At 39.4% G+C, this 18,823-nt stretch overlaps 1 protein-coding gene across 1 annotated transcript in view; it reads left to right on the top strand.

Moving 5' to 3' along the window:
* MRTFA (myocardin related transcription factor A) overlaps positions 1 to 18,823 on the top strand; it is a 96,686-nt gene that overhangs the window by 9,226 nt on the left and 68,637 nt on the right. Inside the window, exon 4 of the mRNA XM_048300725.1 lies at positions 9,615 to 9,876. Coding sequence (XP_048156682.1) covers positions 9,615 to 9,876 — 262 coding nt within the window. The remainder of the gene's footprint in view (positions 1 to 9,614; positions 9,877 to 18,823) is intronic.

The raw sequence follows: 18,823 nt of genomic DNA, 5'->3' as shown, positions 1-18,823 counted from the left end.
ATAAACAGCACACATGTCCACTTTTCAGTGCTGCTGAGCAATTAGTAAGACTTGTTTCAAAGAAAGAAGCAGTTGAATTTGGTTGAATTTGGTATCCTATGAATTGGGTGAACACCATGTTCTTTACTCACATTGATTAGATTTCCATGTTAGGGAGCACTTGCTACTTCTTTTCAATAAATTGGTTAGCTTAAACAAGACAGTAGTATTGATCTTAGCTTCTCTATGAATCACTGAAGAAAGTTCTTACCTGTTTTCAGTAGTGGGGAAACCCAAGGGTGGAAAGTCAGCTGTTGTAAGGGAAAAAGGGAACAGAATATCTAGTAAATCAATTGCTGGGCATTCCACTTAGTGAATGTCATGTTGGGTAGCTGCATTAGAAGGTGCCAATAAATGCAAAGAAATTTGAATCCTACACCCAGTGTCCGTTGATGGGAAGCAGAGACAAAACCAGTTGGTTTAATTTCTGTAGACAGTTTCATGCTGGCATGACTAAAGAATGTGACTGGGGTCAGAAAACTTCTTGCAGACTGTTTCAGGCTTGGTTTTACACTGTACTTCTCATGAGGTGACTGAAAGCTGTCATTTTTCAGTGGGCCCTGCTCTTCTGGTTTTTTTTTCCTCTGTTTGTTGGTTTAGGGTGGGGTTTTTTTGTATTTTTTTGTTTGTTTTCTAATGAGATCTGAGGAATCTATGGTTGCATGGTTCAGGTTGCTATCACGATGGGCAAATAAGCATGTTTCAAGGTGTAGCTTTCCATCAGAACAGCAAGCTGAATTGACTTGCTCTACGGCTGCAGTGTCACTACTTGAAAGAGAAGGTGAGAATTTCAAACTGTGGTGAGGTGATACAATATGGACATACAATCTCAGTCACAGCCCGTGGTCAGACTGAATTAGATAAAATGTGAAACTACTTCCTCAGACACACAAAAGTAAGTTGCCAAAAAACCTTGCCAAAAAATCCTTAAGATTCTACAGTTTTGCAGTTTTGCCTGCTGCTTTGTGCTGCAATGCGTGTTTGTGCCAGGAACTGAACTGACTGAAATTTAACTACCTTATCTTTGTTTTAATTCTTCTTTTTCTGTGAAAAATTTATAATTAAAAAAAATATTTTCTTTTATTTTAGTCTAGATTTTTCCCTGAGCTGTCTTTCTTGCCTTGCCCAAGTCACCACTTCATTATGTCCTGTCATCCAGTTCTAGACTCAAATTTCAAGTTTTCTGTCTGAAAGCGTTTCTACTGAGGTCTTCCTTCCATGCTTGTCTTGTCCAATGACTTTCTCATCTCAGTCTGCTCTAAATCCATATTCAGCAAGAGTTCCTTCATACTTTTTCAGCTGTGATTTTCCAAGTCAAAGCTCACATCTGGCTGCAGATCATCAGCATTCCCTCTTCTAGTTTGCTGTAGCCTCCCTGCTTCCATCGGTTGTAGGCATCCACTGCCACATGCCTTTGCTGCTAGCTGAATCCATTGCTTCCACTACTTGCCCCTATGGGGTGGGGAGGAATGCTTTGCCTTTAACATGAAGGAAATTTTAAAAGGTGCATCAAACAGCAATTGCAAGGAAGCCAGCCAGTCAGAAGGTGGTGGAAAGCAGGCAGTCTGTTCCAAACACACTGCAGTTCATATCATGCATTTCTTTGGGAGCAGCACAGGCTCAGACAGCTTGCTCCCTTTCTCAGCTCCCTCTGTTTTGCTGGCATAGCTGTTACTGTGGCCATGGTGAGCCACTCTGGAGAACACATCCTCCTGGAAAGAAGTGTTTTTCTCTAGATAATTTTTCATCTGGTCCAGTACATGTTGTCTCTCTAAGATTTATGCTGGTTTCACACTGAGGAAGGTATGAGAGTGGGAATGTGTAGCAGGCTGCCTAAGTTGGCACTGCTGCTAGATATTTAAGTGTGCTCTTTGACATTACAGTTAAGTTGATCTTTCAGTGTGCTGCTCTTGCAGAGGCAGGTCAAACCTTTGCACAGCCATGCACTCCTGCTGCTTCCTTTGCATCAGAGCTGGTGATTGTGCAGCCACAAGGCACGGCCAGCCAGCTGACTGATCTGGGAAAAAATGGTTTCTGATCTTTCACAGAGTGAATCGTCTGCTGGTTCGGCTGAGCTGAGTCACCCCATGGGTGCACAATCATTAGACAAAAGGAAAGCAGCAGGAACCAACAGCTTGGTAGCAGTAGGCTGAATTCTTCTTTTAATTGTGATGTTGAGCTCTATCGTGGCCAAGGTCTAATATACATTAGCGTACCCACTGACACATGACATCTTTTTTGCTCTCTTTTGTTCTTTGAACTTCAGCAGAAATTGTTATTTCTTCAGTAGCTATGATCTTTAGTCTCACAAGCTAGATCATTCATTCACACACTGAGTGGTATGAGAGAATTAGGTGTCTATAAAGGATTTTACCAGTTTGAGGCTTAATGTCCTCTGAAATTAGAAGGATGTCCTCATTCATGCTCTGAACAAAAGTAAGAACTTCAGAAATTGGTGAAGAGTTCATTTTTTTTTTTTTCAGCAAGGATTGTTTGTTTTAAATATCATTGCTAATCTTCAAACTAGCTTTGGTATTATCAGTTCTCTGTGTACCCAAAATTCCATGAGCTTGAAAGCCACAAAGTTCCTCCAAATAAGTATTGAAGAATGAAAAATATTTCTGAAAAAATAGCTGGAATGTCAAACTACATTTCTTAGCTTGCTATTTGTGGGCTTTAAGAAATTAATGTTTAATCATTTTTCAAGACCTCTTAAAAAATTTCTATCACTGCTGGATGGAGTGAAGGAAATGTTAATGTTTTATGAAGGAAATATCTAGGGCTTGAGAAATATCATTATTGATGAGTGGTTGTTAAAATCATGTGCAAGGCTGTGTTTGTCTACACCACAAATGATGCAGTTGATTGCTTTGGACTAGACGTGCATCTTTTCTCCCTCAAGTCCTCACGTCTCTAGACAGCTGTTCATGCCTTTTGTCTGATAACATTTCTTGCTGGCCCAAGCATATTTTGACTCTTGTGCTGCTAGATTTGTTGGAGGTGGTAGTAGAGAGAGAGAAGAGGTGAAGATTCAAAGATATCCTCTGTTACTGCAGTGTTACCGGCACAGTACACATACAGAGTCCGGTTCTTTAGCTCGGATAAAGTTGTGCTCATCTGTGTTTTACCAGCATCTTCATTCCCATGTGTTGCCATCTTTGCCTTTATAATACAGGCTTTGCAGGGTAGTGGCTTGTGATCATGGTAGAATGGACAGTTTACACCTCCAAATCACTGGTTCTAATCCAGAACAAATTTGGTTACTTTTTGACTGCTTTTGCCCCTCTGCCCGTCCCTGCTCCCAAATACTGTGAAAGTGAAGGAAGCTGATGACAGATTCATTTTGCAGAACTCAAATGCATGTGGAATGTGTGTGTTAAGATAAAACTCCATAATCTAAGGTGGCCTCTTTTTAGTGGTCTGCATAGTTTGGTTTCTTATGGCGGTTCCTGAAGAAGTCCTCAAAACTGTACCTCTTCCAGGATACAGTCTTTGTGATGTTTGCCTCACTGCTGACTCTACTGTATATTCTTTATGGACAGTGTCATCATGTTAGCTAATTCTGCCAACAGTTGTGTGCCTAAGTTAAGCTGACTGACAGGAACTGAAATAATTTTTTCAATACAACTTTATAGGTCTTCCTTTTGGTGACTCTGATATCTAAAGATATCTCTCACTCTGATTGTTATAACTTCTCAAGCTAATGTGGTGCCTCTGCTCCCACCTGCTGAAAACTTCACTTCTCCTGGGTTATTCTTTTAATTTGTGATGTCCTGGGGGGTATAGTTGCTGTTGGGCATGTCATGGTATTCTCTTCAAGTCTTCTCGCTCATTTCAAAGATTTGTCCACTTAAAACCACTTTGCCCCAAGATTTGTCTCTTAGCTGGATGATCTCAGCTGGCATAATCATTTAACAGAAGGCTGCACTTAAGTTTAAAATAAAAAAATGCCCTGTCTACTCAAAATAGCCCAGCTGCACACACATGCTGTTGCTGTTAGGTGCTGGAGGTTGCTTAGCAATTCTTGAATCAGTAGGAAATTGCTATTGCCCTGGCAACTTGGTCCTATAATGGAAACAAGGGAGAGCTGTTTAGAGAGGTGTCCTTTCTTGATTTGGGAATTGTATGTGTTCTGGGTTTTTTTCCCGGTGCTTCTTTGATTTTTACTTATTTAAAAATTTCTTTTATGTTTTAATTTGAAATATGTTTACTGTATGTTTTACTCTGGTTATTGAGTTTTCATGTAAGGGAAGGTGACAGTGTTCCTTGGTTCGTTTAAATACTGACTGTCAAGATCTTAATTATGAATATTGCCAAAATCATGCAGAGCCATAGCATGCTCTCAGGAACCAGGAATTTTTAAATTATGTTCATATAAAACACAAAACCACTGTTACAACACTACAAGCATGAACCATGACGCCTGGGGGGAAATGGATCTGAGACATCAAGAGAAACAGTGGACATTACTTGTAAACATATAAATAATCTTTATCCATTTCTAACTTCTGAAGGCATTTAAATACTTCAATTTCAGACAGACAAGACAGCATCAATTTTGCACAAGGTATAGGATTAAGAACCACAGCCATTAAGAATTTTCAGAAAAGTATTCCCTTTATCAAGCCTGCAAACTACAAAGACTAAACTGCTCTGATGCTTTTTTTACACGATAGCTGTTTAAGCGCATCCTCTTGCTATTGCAACACCATATCACAGTAAACACACAGGAAACCTGATTATCTTAGTCATTGGTAAAAACAGTATTCCACTTTGCATTTACCATGTGACAAAATTACTCATAGAAATTCCTCTTAAAGTTGCTCATCCAGAATCACTGAAGGATAGCTCAAAGCCTGGAAGGTGAGAGGGAAACGAAATGGACAGACATGTACAGTATGGAAATCTGTCTGCCCAACAGTAAGCTAGTGAAAAGTAAACTGGGAGGGGGAGAAAGGTTTAGGATTAGTTTCCTGTCATTTTAGCTCCATTAATCATCCCATCATGAGGGCAGACAAGCACCAGTGTTGGCACAGGGAAGCAACAAAGGCATGCATCCAAGACCGCCCCTTTTGGCAAGAGCTGGCTTAGATCAACTTAGCTGTATCATACAACCACATCCTCTGGTTAGACACTAAACTGGCACTGCCAACAAAAGGAGCAGTGGAGCCTGCTCATTCCTCACCTCCTGTCAGCCAGCACAGGCTGAACCAGATCAAGAAACTGATCTGTGTTCAGTTTGACCTGATCATATACACACACACACACACACACACACACACACACACACACACACACTACTAGTTTTAATCTGCATCTGTTGCTGATGTGGCTTGCCAGCCAGCCACGCAAAAACTTGGTTATCATGAGGGAGAATAAGGCACAAGGAAGTAAAAAAGAAATCAGGATGGCTACTTTTGGTAGCAGTCATCTTATTAAATAGTTTAATCTATCCAACATTTATGTTGGATATGGACACATGCACTATGGTACACAGCTGTGTGTGTAGCTGGCAATGGCCTGGGGAACTGACTTTATTGAATACCCAGGAAAAAATGTCTGGTTTTCAGCTAAATAAGATTCCCCAGTCGAAGAAGGGACAGTGTAGGGACAGAAATGAGCAGCTGGACAGTGGAGGACTTAAAGGTTGCTTAAGCTGATGTTGCTGCTGTAGAACATCTGTGGTATCACAGCCACTCTTGTCCCAGAAGCAGCTGGCCTGAAAGTAGAAAAATGCCATGATAGAAAGCTTTTGCCTGGTTAGGCAACAGATACAAATCCTTGAGGGTACTTACCCTGAAACCCTTATTAAGGATAAGAAATACTTGGTCTTAATACTATCCATCAGCTTCTGGATGACTCACTTAAAGATCATGGCATGGCACATTTCTCTATGGGAAAGTTTCTAGTCTGGTTGGAAATGACAGGAGAACAAACACTGTAAAATTTTAATTAGGTTCTAGATATTAATGTGTGTAACTATCTGATTGATCATTCTACAATGACAGTTATAGAGTGGTATAACTGTCTGGGAAGTCTAGAAACAGACTTATGTTGGTTGCAGGAAAGGATTCCATGTCTTTCACAGGACTTCCAAACATTGTAGCATGAATGATTATAAATCCTCAAAGCATCTTTCAAATCCCTCTCTGCCCTCATCAGACTTTTAATTGAAAACATTTAAATCAAACTCATCCAATGATAGCTTTTATTGTAATCTTGAGGACTGGATGCCTTTTTTCTTTTTTTTCATGTGGGGATGTGTTCCATACTAAGACTTGGCACTGATCTGAAAAAGAATTCTCTTTCCCTTAGGAAGAGGTTGGATGTTTGGATGTACTAATGGTATAATCTGGTTCTGTCCTTGTGAAGTGCCAGCACAAGTGCTGGTGGTACTGCACATCAAACAGGGACCTGATATAGCAGGAGTGTGAACCAAAAGACTGGCTTTTACACCTGGGTCGGTTTTCTAATTGGTTTAATGTGTGTCATTGCAGAGTCTTGTTCTGGTCTGAAGTGGGAGGTGATATGGAGTAAGGAGAAGACAGGCTTACCAAAGGCAATAGTTTAATGGTTAACCCCAGTTTAGTTTTATTTGAGCTGCAGCCCTTCTTGGACAGAATTGTTGTCCAGATTGTTTGAGATGCACAGAGTCAGACTGATTTTTTTTTTTTTTTTTTTTTTAAATTTTGTGGCGGTGTTCCACTGTACCGTGCTGGTTCAACTGTGCCATGTGTGGAGGAATTGATCCAGATGAAAGATTGCATTTCAGCTGGATCAGCTTTCTGATACAGTTCACAGTATGGCTCTACAAGCAGCACTTCTGGCATAATTCAGGACATAGTGGCAGAGCAAGAATGAGTGTCAAGTCAAGTTTTGCTTAAGCTGTGTTCCTTTGATGTGGGACAAACACTGACTGACATGCCAGCTAGGATTAAGATACCTTCCATCTGTGTCTTTTTCTGCATGAGTTAGGAAATGTGCAGGTTCAGGTACAATTGTAGATAGTCCAGCTACTGTGATGAAGTTTCATTGGACAATTTACTGGAGGAGCTCTGGTTTGTAATCCCAGTACTAATTAACATGGTTTGGTACGGTGTTGCTCAAGGTCACATAGCAAACTGGTGTGTGAGCATGGGTCTCTTGCTCCTTGTTGTGCTGTAGCTGGCTCTGCTGGACTGCTTTTACTGTGGTTTGGTACCCTGCTTTTCCATAAATGATGGAGTTTCAGTAGTCTGGCTAATGTCAATATACTGATTAGGGAAATAGATTCTGTTTTACAACACTGTTGTTAAAGTGGTGTTTGAAATGTGATTTTCCTAGTTCATCATGCAGGTTACAAATTCCTCTTGAAAAGAAAATCCAATATGTTTGAAGTTCCTGAAGACATTTTCTGTTTACCTAGTTGAAGCAGATCTTACATATTTGAGACATGTCAAGGTTTTTTTTCACCTTTTGAGAAGAGGAAGGAAATCTTTTTTTTTCTAGAGTAGATTGAGGAGGGAAGGTTGAGAATTCTGCCATTCCGTATCCTTGTGGAGTGAGTGTTAGCTATGTCTGTCACCTGTTTGTGATTTCAGGCCTGGCTGCACTTGTGCTTCTGCATGATCTGACCACCATGTTGAACTAGGCAAAGTGTAATGTCTCCAGTACGTCTCCTTCCATAAAGCAGATTGGCTTTGGCTCCTCTAATGTGGTGACAGCAGCCCTTACCAGCCAGCCTCCTAACTGGGCAATTACTCTTCCTTTTAGCCCCGTTCCACAAGTCCCCCATCCTACAGGGACAGGGCCTGAGGCCAACTATATTGGTTGTGTTTTAACTCTTTCCAGCCTTTGCAAAGGTTGTTGTGGTGTACCAAACTCTGTTCTTTTAAGTCTGTGGTTTAAGGGTGTGTGTTTTGAGGTTTTCTCTATCCATTGTTAAGAGAAGGGCATGATGCCAATTTTTTCTCTTTTCAGATTACCGCTACAATTTGCTGTCAAATGGATATGATTCTATGTTTGCTTTGGACAGCAAAAATATCAGGGAAGGGGTAGGCACTTTCTAGCCAAATTTTAACTGAAGTAAAAGCAAATACTTCATATGGCAGTAAGGTTTGGCTCAGTCTCATTTGTTTTAACAAGCACCAGCTTCGGTTGGTGGTTTTTGTTGTTTTCTGCTTTTTTTCTCCACCCTTCTTTTCTTTGCTTCCGTTCAGATCATGACATAGGGTTCTGGGAATGAATATATGACAACATGGATGAAATAATGTTTTCATTACCAGTAAATTCTTATTGTTGCCTTAAATATACACTGAACACATTTTTGAAACAAATTTTTGTACTACTTATAACTTTATTCTGGATATTACAGAACAAATGTTGCTAATCAACTGAAATACGCAAATGGGGGAAGTGACTATTTGAGCTCCTTTGTCAGCTATGGATGTGTTGATGTTGTCACACTTATCCAGGTTAATTATGAGTGTTAAGTGGGGAATACTTAATAAAAAACTATATTGTTAAAATAGTTGTTTCAAGTTTGTTTTTTGATTGAATTCTGGAGGATTATCCTGATGGTTTTTATTTAGGTTGTTTTACCCGCATCTTTTTGAAGTTTGAGGTTAGCCTCTGCAAATACCTTTTGCTTGCTAAATTACAACAATGCAGCAGAGTCTTCCAAGATTAGACTGGTTGAAACAGCAGCATGCTAAGAAGCAGGAGACTTCCATCCTCATTAATCAAAACCAAATATGATTGCCTTGTATAATGTCCGTTACTGTTTAAATGTTGACACAGTAACCATTTCACTAGAGACTTACAGCTGGTTTGTTTCTGTTTAAACTACTGAACAGAAAAGAATTTTAATTTGAACATAGTAGTGGCTTTTGAATACTTATTTAAAGAATTATGGAAATATAATAAAACTTTTAAAAATCACTTATTTCATTAAAGCCCTTTATGTATTGCACATTTTGGTTACTGTAGCTGAGGTTTGAGGCAGAAAAGCTTTTTTGTTTATGTGGAATATTTTTCTTTTATTCATTTTCACTGACTGTAAATGGGGAGGAGAGAATGGAACAAGAGAATTAGTTTTTGAAATGCAGTTGATTTTTATCTGAAAATCCTCATTTGTCATACTCAGCTGTCTTTCCAAGTTTATTATGAAGGATTACTTTACCTGACTGGATTTCAGGTAGACTGTTGTTAAAACACTGTTGCTGATATAAAAGGACAGTAGTCAAGAGTTCAGCAAGGTTCCAAATAGGCTGACTTCACTGCAGTGACTCAGTCTGTCTTCTCAAGACTGGGTTCCTAAAACACCAAAAATGGAGAATGTTCTCATACTTTCTAAGAAAATTATAATGATCTGTAGCTTCATCAGTAGTTTCTGTGGTGATGCTGTTGGAGGTCTATACAAGTTTTTAAACTGCTGAGTTGAGCAAGGTTCAGTGATTCGTTGGATTTCAATTGATAATGATCACACGAACTCAACGTGTTTCTCTATAGCATGGAAGACACCACGTCGAACTGGGCATATGGCTAAGACTGTCATGTGAGATTTACGGTCTATATTTTTCTGCTTTGTCTTGCAGGTTGCCATCACGAAAGCCAAAGTGGATTTCTCCGGCGTGGTGTGCCTGCCCCCTTCCGTCATTGCTGGAAATGGGCTGGACGGAGGAGGGGCTGGCGAAAATGAAGATGAGCCGGTGCTGGTGTCGCTGTCAGCGGCCCCCAGCCCGCAGAGCGAAGCTGTTGCCAATGAGCTGCAGGAGCTCTCCTTGCAGCCCGAGCTGACCCTCAACCTCCATCATGGCCGGAACCCCAACCTCCCTCCACTCAGTGAAAGGAAGAATGGTAAGGGGTGCAGTGTGCTCATGTCTCATGTAGCGTGTCCTCACCAAGAGGTGGTGTCACGGTACACGTTCTGATGACAGATCTGCGTTTTATTGCTTCTTACTATGTTTTTCTGGTAGGAAAAACTAATGATTTAGAGTTGACAAAACCTATTTACACTGTTTGATTGGAAGAATTGATGTTAGTGGCTGTGGAAGTTCCACAGAGTTCCAGTGATAAATGCTTTATATTATTATGTTAGGTGAATACCAGAAACAGCTTCCCTGTACTTCGTGGTGACTGAGTTGTGCAATGCTGAGACAGTCAGTGAAGGGAAGTGATAGCTCACCTTCAGTCTGTAGCCATCTGTAGATTCTTCTTTGCCACCTTGGTCTACACTTACCAAGAATGAGTAACCTTCTCACTGCAAATGTCTGATAGGTTCTTTCAGACTTCCTGGAAGGAGAAGCAAGACCTAGAGTTAAAAATTAAATGTCCCAGTAGGCCTTCTGATCCTAGAGTGAGAATGGCCTGTGTATGTTTCAAGTTGCAGGTACCTTATGGGCAACTATATAGTGGCAAAATACAGGGTCACTCAGTGACCAGAATTCCTGGCTTTTAAAGACTGTTAACTGCCTGAAGCTCAGGATCACCAGGCTGCCATGAAAGCCTTTGCATGTTCAGACTCATCCTCTGAGAGTGATGAAACCATTTGATACGTGGTGGCTTCTGTTTGTGAATTCCTTTTGGTGATCTCCCTTCACCCCATCTTCTGGGGTATATGTTGGTAACTCTTGGCAATATGAGGGTCTTGCTACAGTCTGAATTCATGCTATCACCTGCAAGGTACTGTGGATTTGAGCATGGTCGAGTCCTGTGCACCTTACAGTGTTGGACATTATGGAGTTGCATGGCACAGCGTATTAGAAATGCTGGGGAGCTTCAGAGTGGCTTTATAGCCAAAACAATGCTTATGGTAAAGTGATTTAGAATATGTGCACTGAGGACAGTAATTTGGATTGAAGGGGTACCTCACTTAACATGGCTGGATCTTTATCTCCAGAAAATGACCATGCCTTTCTCTGAATAGTGTATCAGTATTTTGCAATTTGGAAGAATTGATTAACTTAAATTGATTAAGTGTTGGGTTTTTAAGAGGTTAAAAAGAGTTTCCTCATTCATATACATTATACCATCATTATGTGATCACAGTTACGTTTACAAAAAATGGAGAAGATAGAAATGGCAATAACAGAACAAAAAACTTCTAATCTTTAATGTTTGCAGTCTTCTAAGATAAAATACAACAGATGGAGATAAAGGTGGTGATGGTGAATAGAAGAAAATTGGAATTTTAGTCAGCAAGGTAGACTGTGATCTCAGTACATCTCAGCTAATGGTAGACTTGGGCATTTTATAGTTATGAAGGCAAGGAAGGATTTCAAATGGAATTTAATTGAGATAGCATTGAAAGTGATAGTGAGCTGGAACATGGGAAAAGCATATGAGCCTTTGTTTCCAGCACCTGACAGCTGGCCACCTGAAGGTGACATTTTGATTTTTACATCTTAAAAAATGAAACTTTGAGTGGTATTGTTATGCTCAGAAGAAAGGATATTCTGGTACGGGAGCAAAAGTCTTCACTGGATTCAGTTGTTGGGATAAGTTTAAAAATTGGTATTTTGGGAATCTTTTACAGAAGTAGATAGTTTTCCTCTATCAGAATAATGTTATTTTTATGGACTCAGCTTTGAAGCTGTGTCATTTTGGGCTGCAAATCTGCTTGACTGGAACAGGTAAAATAGAGTTGTGCTTTAAAAGTATTTGAAAAGGAGCACCTCTGCCCAAAGCATTTGCCAAGGAAAACTAGGATATTCCCGGAAATGACTCATTAGGTGGGTCTTTTCAGAGCTGATTCTTTATCAGGGCTTAGCACAATAGTGGGAATTTTACTGCCGGAGGGGCAGCTTTTCAGGCGAGGCATAAAGTCCAAAGTCCCTGAGCTAGATTACCTGAATATTCCTTATCTTTGGAGGTACACAGGAGATACACAATGCTCTTTTCTCCTAGGCTGCAGTATTTTGTTGTGTGCTGTTTGTGTGTACATTCATTAAAGTACTATGAGAGTTAAAAGTTCCGTTGAAATATGGTTATTTGCAAACTGTCACAGCATAAAAGAACACTTGGTTTAGTGAGCTGTTAAGAAATTTAGCTGATGCATTTTGAATGAATAAATGTCTTCCTTCAAATGGGAACTTCTTCGTTATCTTGGGGTGGAGGTTGCACAGCTGTTGAAAGCTGTTGAGCTTGTTAAAACTCCTTTTTAAAATATGGTATATCTTTGTTGTTGTTGTGTCCTTGGCTTTAAGCATGTTAAAAAACGTTCAGAGATGATCTGCCAGTTGAGATGGCAATCTGCTTAAATATTTGAGCAATCCAAAGTGGTTGTAGAATATATCTTGTGCAGTCAAACTGCTTCTGTGACAACTTGCCAAATTCAAGGTATGAGGAAGATGCAAGCTGAGTGGCAGTGGGAGGGGAGGAGGTGGTAAGAAAGAGACTTGCTGGAAGCTGCCTATCTGTGTCAAAGGGTCTCCTGTTTGCAGTTCTAGACAGGCACTGCTGACTCACAGCTGAACTAACTACTTAGCTGAGAGTTTCTAACAGATTAACTCTTTCTGTAGCTTTTGGTAAACAGACTTGGCTTATCTGTAGGTATCTGTAGAAAAGCATTGCATGGGTTTGTACAGTATCTGTTGTGACTGACTGTGGTTCTGGAACATAAACTATTAGCTGAGTTAAAATAGCAATTTCTTTGGCTTGTGAAGCATCATGGAATTATGTATCCCATGGGAAAGCTGGGAGTGCAGTCCTGTATACGCATGCTGCCATGTGCCCTAGGACTGCAGATGGCTTTTAAAATTTTTTTTCCTTCTCTTAGAACTGAAGAGCAGCCAGACACAGTTTCTGGGGCTTTTTTAATTGCTTTTGGTTTGTTTCAGATCCAGACTTCTCTTCATATTCTCCCTTATCACAGCTATGCATTCTCCTTGTAGGCGTGAGTACCTGGAAGGATAGGTACAGCTGGACACGGGTGTAAAGACCTTGAACAACCTGACTGAACAGCTGCTGCTAAGTTACACAGTTAAAATGCAATAGAAGATATTAAGGGTATAGAAATCCAGTATGAAGCATTTGAACACAGGTAGCTAGGAAACAATTTTTTGTCACTTCAGTGGAAGGACACCTTATGTGGTAAGGTGTTAGTAAATTATTTTGACAAAATTATTAGGTTCTATTCAAACATCAAGCTTAATGGGACATTTAAGGTGTAGTTATTTAATTTGTGTTTCAAAGTGAGTTTTCTAGTCCAGATTTACATTCCTTCTCTTTTTCTACCCATGTTCATCAAGGCCTCAACTTTCTTTAACTATGAGAGATGACCTGTGACCAACTCATTTGTTGCCACACAAGCCAGAAAAAGACCATACTGAGTCATCTGAAGCTCTTCAGTATATCTTGATTTTTCTCAAGTCACCTGTACTAAGATGCCAAGATAACTTTTCCCAGCCCTTAGGGCAGGATTAGAACAAGTCCCTGATGAGTGCATTTACAAAAAAAAGAGAAAACCCCCAGCTGATGAGTATACAAATCCTAGGTAGATTGATAATTTCTTAAAAAAAAAAAAAAAAAAAAAAAAAGTCCTTCTCCTTCACCTTCATTTCAAATTATGGTAATTGCTCCACTAGCTTATTGACTCTCTCTCTTGACCTGTTCCCCCCCGATGAGTTCATAGTTATCTTTGACCAGGGGTCATGAAAAACATTGTCTAAGAACCCACGGGCAGTCCTGGTTTCTTCTCACTGCAGGCTTGTTGAAGATGAGGTAACATTCTTTCCAGTGAACTGTTGCATTTTATGATTACCGGTTTGGACGGAACTTGCACCAGCTTGCCAGTGTTTGGGGTTAACTTGATCTGGGATAGTTGCCTTCTACAAAGGCAACCATATGTGTTGGGGGAAGAGTCTAGTTGGAATGTGTGGAATTTCAGTATGATTCAACTCACATAAAAGGCATGTGCTTTAGGTATGGGAAGGTACTCGTGTTAGTGCTGTACAAAGCATAGGATAAATAGTTGCTACTTAAGCTGTTGATTATACTCAGAAATTGCAGAGCTGAACTTTTAAAATGGTTCTAAAGAGCTAATTTAATGCCTGTGTTCTTATGCCCATTTACTACTAAAATACACGAGTATTAGGGGACCTTATTTTGTTTTAAATAATTGTGTAGGTGATTTGCTCCTATAATTCTTTTATTAGGCTATACATTTCTACCTTCCTCCTCTGCTATCCCTTTCCCATTTTGAATTGTCATTACACTGAATACAGTTAGATTCAAATACTTCAAATACAACTTATTGTAGGGGTTTGGAAATTTTATTATTGTCTTCTTGTTACTCTGACTTTAAAAACATTAATAATGTTTTCTTAAAATCATACCATAAACTGTCCTTTTAAGAAGTGAATTATGTGACTCATGAACTCATTTGAGAAGCTAGGCATGTTTACTTATAAACAAGGATGGTATTTTATTTCTGAGAAAGGACTTTAAAGAGATAAGAGTATTCTGAAATTGTTTTCTCAGTTTTTGTGGTTTGGCGTGGGTTTGGGGTTTTTTTTTGGTTTTTTTTTTTTTCTTCTTCTAGTATATGTCTGCCTTCTGGAATAGTGTGACTCGAAGTTACATGTAATTACCAAGGGGTGGTTACTGCATCATCCAGAACTTAGATGTGAAGAAGATTAAGTTTGTATTGTAGCAAAAGGACCAAGACAGAAAATATATAGTTTTCTCTGATCTGTCCTTCACACACATTCCAGTGAGACTTGCTGTTTTCTCTTGTGTGAGAGTACGGGGAATGGTTGTTAGAACAAAAACAACCAGTCTGTCTTGGATAGATTTGTGTTAAGAGACTTTATGTCCCACGAGACTATAAATTTAGCGTGCTGTCTGATAGAGCTATGAGATCCAGAGCATGACAGAAATGACTGGCCTGTTACTGATGGGAGCTACCAAACAACTGAGAAGTGGTAATCTCCATGAAATATTTTAAACAAACTTTTAAATACTGATGGGGGGGGGAATAGTTGAGCTGGAAAGAATAATGCCAAAGGCAGCTTTAATGTCATGGCTTTAACAAGTTAGCTCTCAACAAAGTTTTTGTTCCTTATCAAGTTAACAAGACTAACACCCTTCTACAATCACTGGCTTGTACTATTCCTCTCCTTTCTGTTTTTCCTTTCCAGTTTCTCTCTTCAGTTTGCCTTGAGGTTTCAAGGTTCAGGGCTGATGGATGAACATTAGACACATAATTTGATAGCTGTTTAAAAACCATTTCTTTTTCATTAATTTAAACTGCTTGCTAAACAAGTCAAGCTGTTTTGTCTGTGTAAGGACTTCTGTTGCTGGTTTTGCTGTTTTAAGTGTTAAGGGTAGTAATGGGGAAAAGAAGCCTGGCTGTTTAAAGGGAGAATGCCATTCAGCAGGATTCTCAATCTGTTCTACTTGAACAGAGAGCGGCTGCTTCACGCAAGAAAGATTGCACTATTTCACAATAGTCAATTGCTGTTAGTACTTAGCCAAGTGAATCCTAGCTTTGGGACCTTTACTGCTTCTGTAATGTGTGGCTTTCTATAATTAATTTTTATTGGAATACTATCAGCCACTTCTGCAGCTGTAGCTCTCCCCCTACCACAGTCGATACATTGCCACGAAGTATAACGAAGAATCTCTGTTGGAAGACATCTGGTAGTGCAGTCTTCATCTTCCTTGCTGGTCAAATAAGCAACATCCTGGTTAATGCATTAAATTTCATTTGCCCCTTCATGGTCACCGACAGTGCACACGTGCGTACTTCAGGGTGTTAAGTGATGTTCCTGGACACTGTGAAGGATTTCCTTTCCACTTGGGTCATACTGCTTCCTCTTGTATTTCCATGTATCATAACAAAAATAAGCATACCTTCTGCTAAAAATGGATGTTTTCCTTTATTTATGATGCATATGAATATTCAGGGTAGGTGGTAAAATGACTTATTTCTGTCACTAGTGTCCCTGAATTCTCAGGTTACAGTGCGCTGCTGCAGTTCCTTTTCATTGAGATTGCACAGCAAGAAGGAGCATTTTAGGCCTGCAATTTTTGCCTATTCTAGCTGCAAATGTAGGACTGCAAAAAAAAAAAATTTGAGTTCGGGAGAAACCCAGATGAGCTGATTCTTGTCCTTTTACAACATACTGCTGATGTAAGGGGTGTGAAAATCAGATAAATACTACAATATCACTACTCTAAGGGATTTTCCTGCATTTTTTGAAGCTGCTAAATGAGGTTTTGCTGCCTCCTTTAAAGTTCCAGATGTGTTTGTGTGTGGGAAGGAAGATATGTTGCTAAAACCTGTCGTGCTCTTCCCTCAGCAGTTGAGCAGCTGTCAGGGAGTTCTTGTATCTGAGTGCTAGAGAAGTCCTGAAGTTATTTCACATTAGAGGGGTCAGCAAATAGGGTGTCAGCAGTTTTGCACATACAAGTACTCATTTTTATGCATACCATTGTGGCTGGAGAGGGATTCTGACTTGCTACAAAGGGATTTAAAACCTGAAAATTGGTCTGTATCTTAGATGCACAGCTCAATATATTTTAGAGCTTAGTACAAATATATGCAGTTACTTAGATGACCTAAAGAGAAACGATGATGAGCCTTGTGGAAAGATGGGGAATAAGGGAAAGATGCTCTGGGGACAGAAGTGTTGGAATTAGTTTGTTAAGATAATTAAATTATCTGTTGGGCAAATTACTTGAGACTCTTTAGAGACTGAGACTGAATTTCCTTTCAGTTGGGAGCTGGAATTATCTAGTGAGGAAAAACTTAATTCTATTTTTATCTTTTACTCAATAAATACTTGACTATAAAAGTTTTGTCCACTATCCCAAATAATTTGCAATTGATAGTTTGGATGTGGGAAACAAGACTGAATTTTTTTAACCCCTAGTCTGGTTGGATGGAGGGTGTGATCCATGGTGGGAAAAGTCTGAGTGACAAAGGCCAGTTTTTTGTTTTTAAGAAACAGACACTACCATCTCTTAGAGTAGCTCAGATTTAGAGATCAGCAAGGGAAATTGATTAGGGGAGTAGTTTAATTATTGAGGAAAAAGGATAGGCAAAGGCTGAAGAAAAGTGACTGATCTATCAGCAGGATGTATATGACTTTGGCCATGTTTCAAAGCTGAGGATGTCTGCATGTTTATGTTAACATTGTGTCTCCTTGTCCTTGGAATGAAATTGCCTCATCAGCAGAGCCCCTTAGGGGACTGAAAGTCTACCCAAGACGTCATCGTCCTCTTATAAAAGGGGAAAAACTGCCAGTTCTGGTGTGTCTGACCCCTTCCGACCCCTCCCTTCGACTTACAGAGCATCAAGGGGCGGACTTTACTTCTGCAAACTACACATCTTGCTCTCCCTTTGAGTATTCATTTTTCTCCTAGCAGTAATTTGATCTTGGGCTGTTCCAGCTTGCCTGTGGTGAATAAGCAGAGAACTGCATATTGAAAGACTTGAGTTTTCTCACTAGGCACAGTTTTCATCATATAAGGATGAGCATTTCATGCAAGTTTTGAATGAGATTAAAGCTGAGAAGTCCTCTTGGATTATTTTTTTTTTCTTTAACATATCTGTGTCTATATAAAGAGAGGTCTTTGAGGGCTTGTAAGTGTTGAGAAAAGGATCAACATGACACTGCTGGAACCAGAAATGCAGATGACAACACTCCAATCAGGTATCACTCCAAACATATCCTGTGGTTAAATTTTGCTAGTGAATCATGGTTGCTGAACTATATAGGAAGTGCCAGGAGGCTGTGTGACTTTGGATAAAGACAAATTAGAGAACTGCAGTGATTTCATGTTCAGGTTGCAGATGGGTACTTTTTGGATGTTATACTGTTCAATTTAGAGCTTCATCAGAGATAAAATGATCTCTTTTTTCTTCCCTTGTTGGTCTCCAGAGTTAAATTTACGTGGCTTATGAAGATTAGAAAACTCCAGTCAAAGCTAAGACTTGTTCTAAAGAGTTGTTCCTCTGTTTAGCTTTTGACTGATTTATGTGGTTTTGCTGTTAATTATTTTCTGATTAAACATATTCTTGATACTTTGGAGAGATTTTAAATTGCGTAGTTTGGGAAAAACTCTTACTTGAAACTTTCCAATACTTGTTTCATATCTTGAAAGTCTGTTTCCTTGAGAATGACAATGGTATTTTGTTTACATGATTGCGTTGTAAGCACTGTGGCCTTTTTGTGATGCTGTGCTTACCCTTTAGATAAAGACAGGATTGCATTTCTCACATGTAAGACATGCTAGAATGAGAATTATCTGTTAATGGGAGCATGATATACTTCTATAGGGCAGTTTTATCTGAGGCTCTAGGACATTATGTAGTTGTGAAACTTAATAAATATATGTAGAGATATGAATGACCTTTGCTCTATGGATGGCAGCCATAGAGACTGTAACCTTGGTAAGATTTCACCACAAACTTGTAGTAGCCTAGGAGTTTGGGTTTCCGTTTGTGTACTCTTAATCTCTTGGGCAGCACTGTCTGAAAAGCAGTACATAGGTAATGCCAGAAGTGTGAAGACAAACTTGTTCCTGAAAGTAAAATGCTTTTTCTTTTTCTTAAGTAATGAGTGGGAAAGAGACAAGTAAACCAGCAATTTCTTAGTTTAATATAGGGTTTTTTAATGTTCTTTTTAAGTATCTGTGAAGATTATATATGTCTATAAAGGTCCTGTATGACCTTTTTTTTATAGTCCTGACATACTCTTTGTTGTTTAGAGAGCCAAAATGTGGTTATTTTCTCTCTCCCACTGTAGACAGGAAAGACAGGCCTACATCTTATGTAGTGTTTGTCTCAATTCAGAAG

Source organism: Corvus hawaiiensis, chromosome 4 (assembly GCF_020740725.1).
Source record: "Corvus hawaiiensis isolate bCorHaw1 chromosome 4, bCorHaw1.pri.cur, whole genome shotgun sequence".
NCBI lineage: Eukaryota > Metazoa > Chordata > Aves > Passeriformes > Corvidae > Corvus > Corvus hawaiiensis.
This window is presented reverse-complemented; position numbering and strand designations above follow the sequence as displayed.